Below are 15,335 nucleotides of genomic sequence, written 5' to 3' on the forward strand. Positions count from 1 at the left end.
AGCCAGGGCAGTTTTTAGTAATTTAATTAAAGTTTTCTGGTTTGTTATGTGTATGGTATAAGTGTGGTGGCAGAGGTGGTGGTGGTGGTGGTGGTGGTGGTGGTGGTGGTGGTGGTGGTGGTGGCGGCAGAGATCCTGTTGGGCAGCAGAGACCCTGATGGGCACTTACCTTGCTGGAAGAGACTGAGTGTGACGGAAGTCACCAGCAGGAAGAGGGCCTCTATTGGGGGAAAGTGGGCAGGCTCATGGGCAAAGATGTGGACCAGCTACAACAAAGCAGGGGGTGCTGGTCAGCTGAGGTCCGCCTCACCAGGACAACATCCCTGGAACACAGGTGGGGCCCCAGCCATGGCAGCCATCTGACACATTCCCACCCAGGGACAGGTCTCTAACAAGATGACACCCAGACCACCTATTGCCCAAAGCAGACGGCTTACCTGCCGGGTGAGGTCAAGAGCAGAGGCCTGGGGAACGGTACTGTACATCCGACCCAGCATCTCACAGAGCTGCGGCACCATGGGGGCAAAGTCATCCAACAGTGTCTTAACAGACTTCTCAAAGATGGCGCAAACCGCCTGAGGAAGGAAGCAAGGAGACTCTTGTCAGCAGGTCATGGAAGGGAGACCTAAGAGAGGAACCGTACCCAGAAGTCTCAGCAAGCCCTGCAAACCAAGCAACATTAAGTGCCCTACTCCTTGGGCTGAAAAGAAGGGGCAAAAAACTGTCTAGAGAGGAGCATGAGCTCGAACTTTGCCACTTAATGCCTGCTACTAACTTGGCTACCATTTCTTCTCAGAGGACTGTAAGAGCAACCAAAATCTCAACTCAGGAACCAAAGCCAGGTCTCTGACACTATGACAGACATCTGTGACTTGGCTTATGGTCACTATCCTTTGACCAAGCACTTCTGTGATACTGGAGTAGTGGAGGTCAGGAAAGGGAGAGTTCCCAGAAGACACCTGTTCCTGTCAGTGTTGCAGCCTTCCCTCCTTGTTCTCTCCAGACCACACTGCAGGGAGCATCGAGGAAGCAATCCTTTTGGTCAAAATTAGCCCGCAACGGCCAGGGCTCACCTCAACCACCTGGGCATCATTCAGCCACTTGCTCAGCACCTTCTGGATGAGCTGGAAGACCTGCTGCAGCACAACCACCACCTAAAGACACAGGAAGGAGTAAGATGCCACTGCCACTCAGCTGCCACCCGGGGGCTTGGCAGGAGACAGGAGACAACGGCTCAACCCATCACCCTCGACTGCACACTGAGGATTTGGGACATAGGACCCCTGGGGCAAGAGATGGTGTGCTGAACCCCCCAACAATGACAGAGAAGCGCATCTTGACCGTACGTGGGTTACTTCAGAGGAAGACTCAGAGCTACAATCAGAGACATCTTTAGCTCTTGATAAAATTGTGACAGCTTTGCCAATAAAACAAAAGAGAAATCTCTCTCTATTCATTTCTGCTCACAAAAGCCAAAGCAATAGGCTACCCCGTGAGGAGGAGGTGCTGTCTCACCAAATGTGCGTGGGGTAGGGGCCCCACGGGATGTGCAGCTTATGGCAGAGCAGAGAGCAGGCCGAGGTCCTGGGAGATAGGGAGGGCAGGACAATTACTGCCATAGAAGAAAAGGGCGATTCTGTGGGATCATGGGAGCCCAGGTTTGGCCTAGAGCCCAAGTGGTAACTGAGGCCGAGGTGTGGAGCTGAGCTGAGGCTAGGGTATCCCTGGCTTTCTCTTTTTCCAGGAGAAGACATGGGCCATGTAAGGTCAATAGCTAATGCAGTCCCTGGTACTTGTGTAGAACTTTGCTGTCTGTCAACCTATCTCACTCAAGCCTCCTCTGCCCCAACAACCCTGCAATGAGCAGCCGCAGACCCCAGTGGCCATGGCTTTGAGAGGGAAGCTGAAGCTTGTCCCATGTCATATAGCTTGAGAGGTCACCTCAAGGGCTGGGGATGTGGATGGGTGGCAGTGTGCTTGCCTAGCATGTCCAGGGCCCTAGGCCCAATCTCTAATACCACAGAAACAAGACTGTCAAATTACAAACACCTTTGACCCTGGCACTCAGGAGGCAGAGCAGGAGGAGCTCTGAGCACAGGCCAGCCTTGCTTACATAGCAAGTTCCAGGTGAGCCAGGGCTATCTAACAAGACCCTATCTCAAAAGAAAAACAAAAAAAAAAAGGCAAAGAGGTTAGCCCAAATCCATGCCAAGTTATTACAGTGCTTATCGCTCTGCCCTGCAGGAATCTTTCTGTCCACTTCCTCTCAGTGGGGGCAACTTTAAGGCAAGAACTACTATACGTAAGCTGAACGGTGTTGGTGCATGCCTTTAATCCTAGCACTTAGGAGGCAGAGGCAGACGAATTTCTGAGTTCGAGGCCAGCCTGGTCTACAAAGTGAGTTCCAGGACAGCCAGGACTATACAGAGAAACCCTGTCTTGAAAAACAAACAAACAAATAAAACAAAAAGAACTACTACACGTGGACACATGAGTATCCTGAGTGCCTGCAGGGGGCAGTGAATGAGGAAGGAGACCCTAAAGAGAAGGAATTGAACATGAGCTCAAGATACGGCTCAATGGTACCAAAGGATAAGTCAGTGTCTACCGGGGGGTGGGGCAAATAAACCTCAATGACATCACCCCATCGGGTTGAGGACAGAGAAAACATTATCCGTGGGATTAAGCGATGCAATGACGTGGCCACTTAGAAGGTGGAAGGTCAAAGGACCTCTGTGGGGGTCAGGAAGCAATGCTAACATTACCCACAGACTTGAAGGGTGACAAAGACATTGCCACGAGGAAGGGAGCAAAGACAATGTCACCTACCGGGTTGGGTCCCTGTGGCACTGGCAATTTCCGGAGTTCAGGGCCTTCATGATCATCCTCATGGTGACTGACGTCCAATGTGGTAAAGAGGTTGGAAAGAAGCCCCAAGATGTGGACAATGGCCAGCTTGTTGGAGGGATTAGGCTATAGGGAGAATGGAATCAAGCTCCAGATCTCCCAGGCCCAGCCTGGGGGCCAGCCACTCAACCCCAGGCCTGAGTAACAGCCCAACATCCCCACTCCCAGGCCGACAGAGAAGCCCCTGGGTCCCAGTGCTGCCCCAGGTCCCCGAGCTCACTCACTATCTCTTCTGCCAGCTTCTCCAGCTGTTGGATGTAGGGAGAGATGAGTGAGTGCAGGTTCTTCAGGATCTCCTCCACCTGCAGGGCTGACAGCAGGAAGCCCAGGGCCTGCATCAGCCACATGCACTGGCTTGTCTGTGGGAACAGAAAACAGGGACGGTCCATCCTGACCACATCTTGTGAGCAGAAAGGAGAATGAACTTCTCCGGAAGGAGTATAAGGACAAAGATAAGAGGTAAGTGGGGAGGAGAAAGCAGAAGGCAGCATCTAGGGGTATGTGATTCCCCACCAAAAACCCAAGGGGACCCCTAGAAAGCTTGAGCCGTACCTTGTGAATCTGCTTCATCAGCACATCCTGGGGGTAGAGAATAACAAATCAGCGTGGGCCAAGGCACTGTGAGGCCCCGCCCCGTCCAGGGACCCCCTGCATACCTGGGAGACAGCTACAATGTTGGCAGCATAGGGCGGCAGGTCATACTTGCACTCTCGGCAGATCTTTTTGAGGGTCGACACAGATGACACAGACAGCTCGGGATTGCCTAGGGCATGCAGCACAAGGGGCAGAACGCTGTTGATCATGACAGGGTGGTCAGCCAGCCATTCAGACAGAGCTCCTAGAGAGAGGAAAGAAAGGGCTCTCTGAGGCAGGCAAGACTTCAGGAATGATTAAGTTCCAGTTCCAGTCCACCCAGAGAGCTGGGAGGACAGTGTGGGCATGAAGGCATGATGTTTGAGCATGAGCCTCATCACTGAAAAGCAGAAAGGGATTACTCGACGGAGGCCCAGCCCTACTGCTGCTCCACTGACTGACAGCAGATTAGCATTGCTGAGATGAAGCTCAGTGCACTGCAGAAAAGATCCCAGCACTTGCCAGACAGTTAGTTGGCTGTGATGCTGACTGTGTGGGGGAAGATGTATCTCTCTCAGTTTGGACAGGACCCAGGCCAGCCATGCTTAGGGATGGGTGCTGTAGCTCTGAGAACATAGTCATGGAGGTATGCCAGGCCTCACCAATGGTGAACATGACGGTATCTGCCAGCTGCACGTTGCTGATGCTGATCCGTGGGATGAGGCCAATGAGCCCGGGTACCACATCAGAGTAGTTGACATCGATGGTCTCTGCGATGGACTGGAAGCCATAGAGCAGGGCTTCTGTGTGCTGGGGAAAGAGGGTACCGTGACTTGACTTAGAAGAAGGGTGCAACAACTTAGGGAGGGCAGAGGGAATCAGGATTGGAAGGTACCTGCCAGGAGTAGGGCTCCTCTGAGCTGGTGAGCAAACGGCCCAGCTTATCATAGAGGTTGCTAAGCAGCTCAGCCCCCAGCATCTCATAGACATACATGAGTGTGTCTGAGATGTCCACCCTGAAAAGCAGAAGAAGGCCTTTTATACTGCCTGGATCTTTACCATAAGCCAGGAGCCTACCCAAGGACCCTCATGACCCTGCAAAATTGCCTACAGGCTAGAGAAAGGAACCCTAGAAGTCAGGAAGCCTGGCTTCTCCCCTTACTTCATTGGGGTTGGCCTGCTGCCATCACCTGTAGATTCGGAACTGCTCCTTTTCATCTGAGGACCAGAATCCATACTCTTCATCAGAAGGGAACTGGGCCTTGTGCAGAAGCACGTCCACCAGCTGGAAGTAGACTGGCCGGTATACCTGCTGGTACACAGCCTGCTTCTCTGCCTCAAAGGACAGAATGTCATCCTGAGAGAGCCAGGAAAGACAGTCAGACCGCCTCCTCAGCAGCCTCAGCTGCCCGTGACCCACCCTCTTTTGTAAAGGCCCCATCCATCTGAGGGTCACACAGACATACCTGCAGCGTGTACCAGAAAGTGAGAGTGAGGGAGCTGGTGGTCTCGTTGACAGGATAATGGCCAGGGATGCCCGTGCAGAACATGATCATGTTGACGAGTGCCAGGAAGCTCTGCCAGTGCTCTACTTGGTCTAGCAAGGCCCTGTGGGGTAGGGGTGAGGAGCAGGGGCAGAGTTAGTTCACTGTACCTCCCCCAAAGAGGGTCCATAACTTGAAGCTTTGATGGGCTCTGCCATCCCACCAGCAGCCACCCCGCTCCCTACCGAGAGTGGTTCTCGCCCAGGGCCACAGCAATACGGCAGATGCCATGGGAGGTCTCCATGTCCCCATTCTGCACTGCCTGCCGCAGTTGTTCCTGCAGTCCCAGCACCAGTGGAATGAGTTTCAGGAGTGTGTTCACGTACCTAGAGGCATGAGGTAAGGCGATCCATCAGAGATGTCTGCCCAGCCCCGCCAGCTTTGAGAGAAAGGCAATCTCCCCGCCTTTACCAAAGCCTTCCTATCAAAAAGAGGGCAAGGCTGCTTTGATGCCGCTCATGCTGAGAACATTAGGTCAGAGATCTTCAGGAGAGCTCTGGGCAGGAGCACAAGAAAGTCCAAGGTATAGTTTGATACACCTCTGGTAGGGCTGGGAGTTGATGCTGGCGTGGGTTAATGTGTGGAGAGAACTGCGATTAAGAGAATCCTTTTCTGTGCATGACAGTGACATGAATTCTGGAGACCCAGAGGCTAGACTGTTACATGTGGAAAAATCTCCTAAGAAGACATGTTGAAGGGCTGGGGAGATAGCTCATGTCGTATAATCATGAAGACAGGAGTTTGATCTCCCATGTCAAAAAAGCTGGCACACTTGTGATGCCAGTACTGGGGAGACAGAGACAGGAGGATTCCAAGGGCTTACCGGCCTAGCCTACTTTGTAAGCTCCAGCCAGTGAGAGGTCCAGTCTCAAAAACTAAGGTAGACAGCTCCTTAGGAACAACACAAAGGCTATTGTGCACGTGTGCAAACAGATAATGTTGGCATCTTATTCCCCCCCCCCCGTACCTGAAAATGTGCGATACTTGGAGAAGCATCATTGCACATAAAAGTATACTACAAGTGTGCTCCTAATCCAGTATGACTCGTGTCCTTACAAGACAGCCATGTGATGGCAGAGACATCATGGGACAATGCCAAGCACAGAGAAAGGTAAACACTCAAGCTGTGCAGCTGCAAGCCAAGGAATGCAAAAGCTGCCAGCAAACAGAAGCCAGGAGGAGGCTGGGAAGGAGTCTTCTAAGGTTTCAGGGGGAGCACAGTCTGGCTGACACCGCCATTTCAGACATCTAGCTTCCATAATTGTGTGGTAATTTCTGTCATTCAAAGCCACCTGTTTGTGGTGCTTCATTACTGCAGCCCCAAGAAAGGAACATAGTGTTAGGGGACACTGGACAAGGGTGCCCATGTCAGGAACACAGTTAAAGAAGACTTTGGAAGGTAGTGACAGCTCCTAAGGGCACCAGTTCCCACTGGCTGCCACCAAGTCCCAACTCGTGTATCTGGTGGCAGCATAATAGGCGTGAACTAGCTGAGTTTAGAGCTAACAGGTAAGACAGACAGGACATAATAACTGGCTGAGTACAGAGGACAACTCTCTGGAGTCACTGAGACATGGAGAAGGCAGACGGGAACAGGAACACCTTGCCAAGAGGTGTAGCTCAGCATTAGACAAGGTGTACAAATAGGAGTGTTCAGAAAGATTAGGACATAAAACCCTGATGCCCAGTGTATAGGTCAGGGTGATGTCCAGTGAATGGGTCAGACAAAGACTCAGCTTTGGGAATCTTTAGTTGGTAGCTGAAGATTCAGGAGTCAGTAAGAGCTGACCAGGAGGAAAGTATGGGGTGAAAAAAATGTACAGGTCAGAGTTTCAAAGCACAAGAACAGGGAGAGAAAGCCAGGACAAAGGGGGCGGAGACCAGGCTTATTCCATCCACATTTTGGGGACAGAACGAAGCAGAGGAAACTATCCCCTAAGAGATAATGAGATGTTTGGGACCTCTCTGATGTCCCAAGCAGTGCCGCTGTAGCAATTTATGTACCTGGGCAGGAAGGGGAGCTGAGGGTCCATGTTACCTGGATTTTCTCTAAGCAAGTTCTATCCTCTGGATAGAGTAAGGTGAAAGGACATAAAGAGGCAGCCAGACCAGGAAGGTTGACTTCCTTCTCACAACCCCATTCTAGATTCTGCTAGCAAAAGCTATCCATACCAGATACCCCCAGTTCAGAGACAGCCCTAAGGGATGTCGCCTGGAGACAGCTGGGATGGCTTCAGTCTCAGGATCCTGACACAGGCTGCACCACCAGACAATGGGTACCTTCAGGCCAGGCTCAAACACAAAGAGTCAGGGGCAGGGCCAAGGCTATGACCCTTAAGCTCCCTAGCAGTTGAGATGGAGGCTAGCTCCACAGCATCTCCACTGTCTTCCAAGGTATCCACTACCTGCCGGTTCATGCAGACAGAAGGTAGGCAGTGAAGGTTCTCAGCAAATAGGATAAATCAAGGACATCATAAATGAGAAGGACTCAGAGGATTGCTCAAGGTCACACAGCAACTTAAGACACAGATCAGCTTGAGAAACTTTTTTTTTTTTTTTTTTTTTGGTTTTTCGAGACAGGGTTTCTCTGTATAGCCCTGGCTATCCTGGAATTCACTTTGTAGACCAGGCTGGCCTCGAACTCAGAAATTCGCCTGCCTCTGCCTCCTGAGTGCTGGGATTAAACAGATTGAGAAACTCTTAAACCACTGTAAATCTGCTTCCCTTCCAAGGCCCAAATACAAGTCCCTGCAGAGGGTCAGTGCAGTCCTCAGTCTGTATCTCCAGTCCTTATGTCGGGAGCCCCAACGCCCCATCCAGTTCACTTCCCCTTCTCCCCAGTTCCCTATGAGAAGTTATTCCGGTGTTAAAAATGTATTTCAAAAGACGAGCATAGTGGTCCACACCTTTAATCCCAATGCTTGGGAGACAGAGGCAAGAAGATATGAATTCGAGGCCAGCCTGGTCTATGGAGTGAGTACCAGGACAGCCAGTGCTACACAGAGAAACTGTGTCTTGAAAAACAACCAACCAACCAAACAAACAAACAATAAAAAGTGTATTCCAGGGGGAAAATTCAAAGGAGAAAGCCAGGAAGCAGGAGCAAGTGCAGGGGAACAGAAAAAAAGATGACTTGAACGTATGCGCCGCTGGAGGGAAGGTTAATACCAGGACACCAGGAAAGATAGAGACAAGATCACCCAGGGTAATTACTGAAGGTCACTTTCTTAGGCCAAATATAACAAGCTAGATTGGACAGAGCAGACAGAGCCCCAGTGCCAACTCCTGGCTTGTTGTAGCCCACCCATAGGGAAACTGCCGGTGTAGATTTCCTGCCACGCGTGCTTGAGAGCTCTGAGCAAACAGAAGGAGACTAAGGCCTTGAAGGTTTCTAGACTTGCTAAGGAAGCCTGGGAGGACGGCTTTCACGGTCAAGGCAGGTCTAAGAGGCCTGGCTCTGGATGGTCAGCTCCTGCAGCTGGAGCAGAGCTGGTTGGGATGTCTTGGCTGCCGCTCACACTGAGCTCAGCCCAGACCTACAATTAGAGCTCTGGGAGCAGAGCTGAGAAAATGGGAAGAGTTGCTAAGCAACCAAGGGGCTGCAACCAATGGGCGCCTAGAAGGCTATGGGTTTCCACACTGGCCCCTTGCTTGCTCATTCGTTCAGAAGAGAAGGGGCATCAATTACTTGCTAAAGCCCTTGAGATGGGGTGGGTGGGTAAACTTTGGGTGTATCCAAGGATACCCAACATCACCCTGGTACTTACCCTGATAGTTCTCCTTAGCCACTACCTAAGCCCACTGTACACTTGAGCTTCATGCTGCCACAAGAGCCCCCACGTGAGACTTGCTATCTATCCTATGCTAGGGAGCCATCATCTTACTAACACAGTATTTCACTAACTGTTCTTGCAAAGGTAATATCCAATATTAACAAATGAAAGTGACAATATGAAGTACCAGGCAACCACACTCAATATCTCATGTTCTCTTATTTAACTTTCATACCAAAACATGTTTTCAGCCAATATCCTTTGACTTTTTTCCCCCCTTTTAGTAGTGGGGTTGAACCTAGGGCTTGTACACGTTCAGCAAGCACTACTAGTTTTTTTCTTTAAAGTTTTAAAGAACAGCAACTGGCCATGTTACCTGTGTGTGTGCGTGCACGCGCGATGTGTGTGTGTGTGTGTGTGTGTGTGTGTGTGTGTGTGTGTGTGTAAGAGCAGTTCTAGCCTACTGCATGTTTCTATTCCTTAATGGCTTAAAGCAAACAGCTTTAGTCAACTTAACAGTAACTGTCTGCTTCTCTCTTAAAGGAAAAAAAGGTTACCATTAAACTTATCACAAATGGTAGAAGGACAAAATCATCACACACAGTCCCCAATTTAAAGCATGTGGCACAGCATATATGTACTAACGGGAACTGCTGATCTCCCGCCCTGAGTAAAGGCCACAGAAGAGCTGCCATTACTCAAGGAACTGAAACACTCTTTACTGAATACCAAGGGCTGGCTTGGACACAGCGTTCTGTTCCAAGACTACAATTACCCTGTGTGCTTTGTATGATTGCCTCCATTTTTGCTTAGAAGTGGTTCACCCAAGGTCTCACAGTTAGTAAACAAACTCTGCAATTCAAACTCAGACACAACTATTGAAAAGGCTTGAGCCATTAGCCACGCCTCCACAGCTTTCAGCGGCTTCCCTCTCCATCTCTACCTAGGATTCCCAAAACCTTTCTCTCAAGCGTCAGAGTCAGGTCTCTAGTCTTGCTCTTTCCAGCCCAACTTAAACCCAAAAGAATCCCAACAGACCATTTTTCCTTTCTTTCTTTCTTTCTTTCTTTCTTTCTTTCTTTCTTTCTTTCTTTCTTTCTTTTTTTTTTTTTCTTTTTGTTTTTTTCCAGACAGGGTTTCTCTGTGTAGCCCTAGCTGTCATGGAACTCCCTCTGTAGACCAGGCTGGCCTCAAACTCAGAAATCCACCTGCCTCTGCCTCCTGAGTGCTGGAATTAAAGGCATGTGCCATCACTGCCCGGCCTCAACAGACCATTTTTTTCTCTATAAAATCCTTCAGAAAATTTATACTGGCTTCAGGAAGGAAATTATAAAAACAAACAAATGGGTTGGAGAGATGGCTCAGTGGTTAAAAACACTGGCTGCTCTTCCAGAGGTCCTGAGTTCAATTCCCAGCAACCACATGGTGGCTCACAACCATCTGTAAAAGAATCAGATGTCCTCTTTTGGTGTGTCTGTAGAGAGCGACAGTGTAGAGAGCGACAGTGTACTCACATACATAAAATAAATAAATATATCTAAAAAAAAAAAAACCAAACACTTATTTAAAAGAAAAAAAATTCTCAAGCTTGGCTGCCAAGATCCTACATGATTTGACCAGTCCCTGGCCTCGCAGTTGAGTGGCTAATGAGGAGATGCACATGGATAAATAAAGGAGTCACGTTATGGGCTTGGAAGAAAAGCCAGGAATCTCACTTAAGAGCTCTGAGATGACACAGTAGAGAAGACCGAGCTTGGCCTTAAGAATCATTGGGAACTTCTCTACAGAAGTGAGGTGAGATTAAAGTTGAATAGGTGATGTGCCAGGCTCCTGTTCCAGGGCTGGGCAGGAGCAGGACAGTATAGAAGCACAGCAAGTCAGGAGAGTGACGTGAGCTGAAGCTAGGGTGTGCGCCTCGTCGGGGAGGCATCTTTATGACTTACACTGATGATTTTGAACTTTTAACATGGAGGAGAGCCACTGGTCGGAAAGGGAAGATTAGAGCCTCATTTTCAGACCATCAATCTGACTGTTGGGCTGATAGAGGGTACAGGCAGGGGGCAAGCAGGGGACTGTCGAGAAAGCTCTGCTAAAATCTGGGAAAAGAGACAGCGACAGCTGGGATTAGGGAGGTGGTTACAGAAACTGGAAATAATAAATCTGCAATATGGCCAGGAGCAGGATGCTACGGACTTAGTGACCAACTGAGGGAAAGAGAGCAGGCCAATGTGTTAATAGCCTACCAGAGCCGGGCGGTGGTGGTGCACGCCTTTAATCCCAGCACTTGGGAGGCAGAGGCAGGCAGATTTCTGAGTTCGAGGTCAGCCTGGTCTACAAAGTGAGTTCCAGGACAGCCGGGGCAATACAGAGACACCCTGTCTCGAACAACCAATAAATAAATAAATAAATAAATAAATGTCTACCAGATAATTTAGTTGTTTAATGTCTGCCTCACTTTCGCCACCATGAGAACAGGGACCATGTCTCGCCTGCATGTCTCTTTGCTTTTGTCTCCGTAGGATGACACGTATGACAGACACCCCACTGATGCTTATGGGATGGATGGGGCGGTCCCTTTCTGGGAAGTTGGAGAGTAACTCACCTTTGGGCATCAGGTTGGGAGATGGCATTGACAATGGCCTCCACGCTGCTGTCAAAGAGCTCCGAGTCCTGCAGAGCGGCGAAGGCAGCCTGAATGAGTGCCTCACAGTCCTGCAGGGGTATCTCCAGCTGCACCCAGCTGGAGAAGCACTTGAGCACCTTCTGACGCACACAGCTGGGAGAGCTGGGCTGTTGCAGCAGTTGCTCCAGCAATGGGAAGACAGCCCCACACTCCACAGCCAGGCTGGTCCGCACCAGACCTTTGCGGTACTGGGGCAAGCGGCTGGTCTGAAACTCCTCAGGCAGTACTGTCAGCAACTCTAGCAGGGCCAGGCAACGGCCCTGGCTGTCCACCGGCGAGTCTTCAGCCTGGAAGAGCCGAACCATATCTGCCACAGCACATGGCCAAGCATCAGGCATCATGCTGAGAGCTAGTGAAGCCAGCGCCACGCACAGCCGAGTCAGCACAATTTTGGAGCCACTGGCAAAGCGGGTGATCTGGGTGAAGAGCTGTGCCTTTAAGCTTTCATACTGGTCGGTGGGGATGTCGCTCCAGTAGCGAGAGATCTTGATGTGCAGGGCACTGGCCCCAAAGTACTGGATCTCAGGCACCTTGTCTGGCTGCAGTAGCTGCCAGCTGAAGTGCCAGGCCTGTGGAGAGACCTGGGCCTGCATCAGCCACTTCTGAGCCAGGTTCTTGTTCTCAATATTGGGGTCGTAGTAGAGCTGGTGCAGCGCCTGCAGGACAGCACAGGACTGAGCAAGTGCTGGCTACTCTGGATTCTGCCAGAGCCCAGAACAGAGGGTGGGACTCGGTCCTGCAAGATGCTGCCTCTCCCTGACTTGGGGGGAGATGGAGTGAGTAGGAAGGGAGAGCTCAGGGCTTGGCTGACCTTTTGAAAGCCTGAATCTTGCCCATGTTCTATCATATTCTCTTCTTATAGTACAAATGGGTTCTGAGAGGGACTCTCCACAGGAAAGCAGAAAAGGCGGGGGCTGGGCTCTTCCCATGGGGAGGTGTGTAAGGGCAAAGCCTAGGAGGGGGGAATGACTCCACAGGGATAAACATAAGCTTGAGACAAGTGCAGAACAGCTGGAAGGAGCCTGGCCCTTTAGATACAGCTCCTCCCATTGATTCCAACAAGCAAACTCCATTTGCTCCCCCAGGATCATCCTGAGGTTACTCCAGAGGCTGGCACTAAAGCCAGTGGTGAAATCTGAGAAGGACTGCTTCAGGCCAGGTAGCTCTGGAACAGATACACTGGAAGGGAGGGTGGGAACATCTTCCGAGAGTACAAGTTAGCCTCCAATCAGATGATGCAGAGAGGCCTTGGCCAGAAGCAGCCAGAGCCTACCCGGGAGCTGTCAGCAGAAGAATCCCCAGGGCCCAACTCCACTGAGACTTCATGCAGAGAGAAAACAATGGCTCATCTCCCTGGCAGCACATGAAACCATGTGCCACCATGCCAACACTGTCCAGCCCCAAGGGCCAGCCAGGTTCCCTAAATGAACTCCATCCAACTAGGATTAACCAAATCTGTACCCTCCTACCCCCTGAAAGCCAGTTATGGCTACTGTCCCTTGTTCAGCTAGCCACTCAGGGTTGCAAAAGGAGACAGGAGACAGAAACAGAAGATGTGTGTTCTCAACATTTGTTAGGCAAACAAGCCTCAAGAACCACAAATGTGTTTCTACAACTGCCCCTTGCTATCCAGCAAGGTACCCCCTACCTCTCTGTTCATCCTTGAGAGTATGAGGGGGTGGGACGGGTGCATTCCTGCATTCCAGGTTGCCGGGAGAAGAATAGAATAGAAAAAGATGGCCTGGGCAATGGAGAAGCCTGGAAGGAGGCCATGGCAGAAAGCCATGTGGGCAGGTAAGGAAGGGCCCTGTAAAGTTGCCAACAGAGCCAAGCCCCTTGGACCCAGCACAACGCAAGAGAGCCAGGCACACTCCTGCCTGCCCAGGACCAGTTTGACTTCCATCCAATAAGGGAAAGACCCTTTCTGAAGATGAATGAACACATAACTCAGATGGGTTTCGTTCCAGATATCTTTGTGAGCCTTTGACTGAAAAAAGTGAGTCGGGTCCAGGATCGTTCAGCATCCGTGTGGTTTCTAAGGCGGGGGTGGGGGTGGCTGAGTGGCAGGTCTTGTGAGTTTCTGGTTCCCTCCAGAACTCCTCCTGCTTTTCTCCTGGATCTGGACAGGAGCCAATTTGGTTATAAGTCTAAGCCCTTCAGCACCCTAAAGGGAACAACCTGAGATCCTAGAGTATCTATCCGAAAAGGGACCTGTGTCTGCAGAAAGCCCAAAATAGCCCATTAGGCACTGCAACACTGCTGCCCAAGCCGGCTGCCCGAGAGAGACGGTAAATACCAGGTGCTCTGGGGGCATCATCCCAGCGGGCACTGAGCCCGGGTCTGAGCTCTGGCACTAGTGTCAGTCCCCAGAACTTCTGCTCTATCACTGGAGTGCCCACCCCAAGGCCCTCATACCTTCTCCACGTTCTCCACAGTGAAGTCCAAGGCTGGTGCTGCTCCAGCCCCTGCAGCCCCCAGCTGCTCCTCCCGCCGCTCCATCTTTGCTCCCTGCCTGGCAGGGAGGTGGACCCTGATCTCTCTCTTGCCCCAGCCCTTTGGCTGTCGGCCCCCTGCTAGACCCCAGCTTGAGTACCCAGGAAGTGGTGGGATGAGGGGATGCCCAGGGCGGGCATGGCTGCCGAGGCCTGCCCACCTCGTTTGGAGGGGGAGTGGGTTGCAGAGGTCAAAAGATGTGCTCGTCGGAAAGGGACCCGCTAAGGCGGCTCCCAAAAGGGGGGCGTCCGTGAGGTGCTCCCAGACAAGGGTCCTAGTGGGAGGTCACAGCTCTGTCCCTTGAATTAAAAGTCATAGGGGAGGGAGGCCTATAGGGGAAACAGAGGCCCTGGCCCGTGAGGGGTCACAGAGTCAACGGCCTGTACCCATAACACCCCAGTCTGGACTAGCTTCTAGATGCTATGAGGTCAGGGGGGCTGGGAGATCACCCGGGAGAGAGCCCTTCGCGAGATACGGAGACGTCCAAGGAAGCTCGGGGTTGCAGTTTCGTGAGTCTGGGGCAGAGTCGGTAGAGTTGGGGGACTGAGCTAGGTCCTCTCCGTTGGCCTGGCCCGCGATCTGTTCGCCTCCCGGCTTTGGCCCCGCTACGGTCGCTGCCTCCGCCCCAGTGACTGACAGACAGGCCGGCCCGGTCGGGACGGGGCGGGGACCTCAGCAAGACGCGGGCTGTCCCGAGCGCCTGTCCCCAGTACCACCAACTCAGGCCCCCACCCACGCGTGTCCTGACCCGGCACGGCCAAGTACATCCAGACACGGCACGGCGGAACTACGCGGAAACTCATTCCGGTTCTTTGGCCCTGTCCTCGTGCTAGCTCGCGCCCCCCACGCCCCGAACAGGCGACGGAACGGCACACCGCCAGGGGCCCCTGCCTGAAGCAAGGACCCGCCCCTATGCACCCTGGGAAATGTAGTTTTCGCCGGACCGGAAGGCGGCTCCTGAGGAGGGAGGCTTCGAGCACGTGGGTTGGGGGTCTTATGGAGCCCTATCCTATTCTCGGCTTAGGGCAGAGGACCACCTTGCTCAGTCACATTGCCTAGGAGTGAAACTCTTGCGAAGACTCTTGGGGCCTGTGGGTGGAGTTGGAAGCCAAGAAGAGAGGGTAGAGGGTCACGTTTGGTCAGCGCTCAGGCACAGGGAACTTGGTTGTGTTGGTGACCATCAGCACCCGCCAAAGAAGAGACAAGATAGGAGTTACTTGGTACCCCACAATTAAAAAAAAAAAAAAAAAAAAAGCACAGGAGGTCTGCACGTGAGCAAACAGGAAATCCTATTAATCGCGTGTATGAATAGAGGAGGAGAGGGGAATTCGTAAGGTTTTCATTATGTTTCAAGTAGGAATA

The 15,335-nt window shown here is 51.6% G+C and overlaps 1 protein-coding gene across 1 annotated transcript in view; it reads right to left on the bottom strand.

The window, feature by feature from the left end:
- The window catches only part of LOC110323968 (importin-13), an 18,852-nt gene extending 4,218 nt beyond the window's left edge, over positions 1–14,634 (bottom strand). Inside the window, exons 1-14 of the mRNA XM_029540393.1 lie at positions 13,896–14,634; positions 11,400–12,136; positions 5,210–5,350; positions 4,947–5,088; positions 4,671–4,837; positions 4,376–4,496; positions 4,143–4,290; positions 3,564–3,745; positions 3,460–3,486; positions 3,132–3,266; positions 2,830–2,973; positions 1,074–1,154; positions 438–575; positions 129–266 (exon numbers count right to left, since the gene is read on the bottom strand). Of these exons, the coding sequence (XP_029396253.1) occupies positions 129–266; positions 438–575; positions 1,074–1,154; positions 2,830–2,973; positions 3,132–3,266; positions 3,460–3,486; positions 3,564–3,745; positions 4,143–4,290; positions 4,376–4,496; positions 4,671–4,837; positions 4,947–5,088; positions 5,210–5,350; positions 11,400–12,136; positions 13,896–13,979 (2,385 nt within the window). The 5' untranslated portion in view covers positions 13,980–14,634. The remainder of the gene's footprint in view (positions 1–128; positions 267–437; positions 576–1,073; positions 1,155–2,829; positions 2,974–3,131; positions 3,267–3,459; positions 3,487–3,563; positions 3,746–4,142; positions 4,291–4,375; positions 4,497–4,670; positions 4,838–4,946; positions 5,089–5,209; positions 5,351–11,399; positions 12,137–13,895) is intronic.
- Between the last annotated feature and the right edge of the window lie 701 nt (positions 14,635–15,335).

Source organism: Mus pahari, chromosome 6 (genome assembly GCF_900095145.1).
Source record: "Mus pahari chromosome 6, PAHARI_EIJ_v1.1, whole genome shotgun sequence".
NCBI lineage: Eukaryota > Metazoa > Chordata > Mammalia > Rodentia > Muridae > Mus > Mus pahari.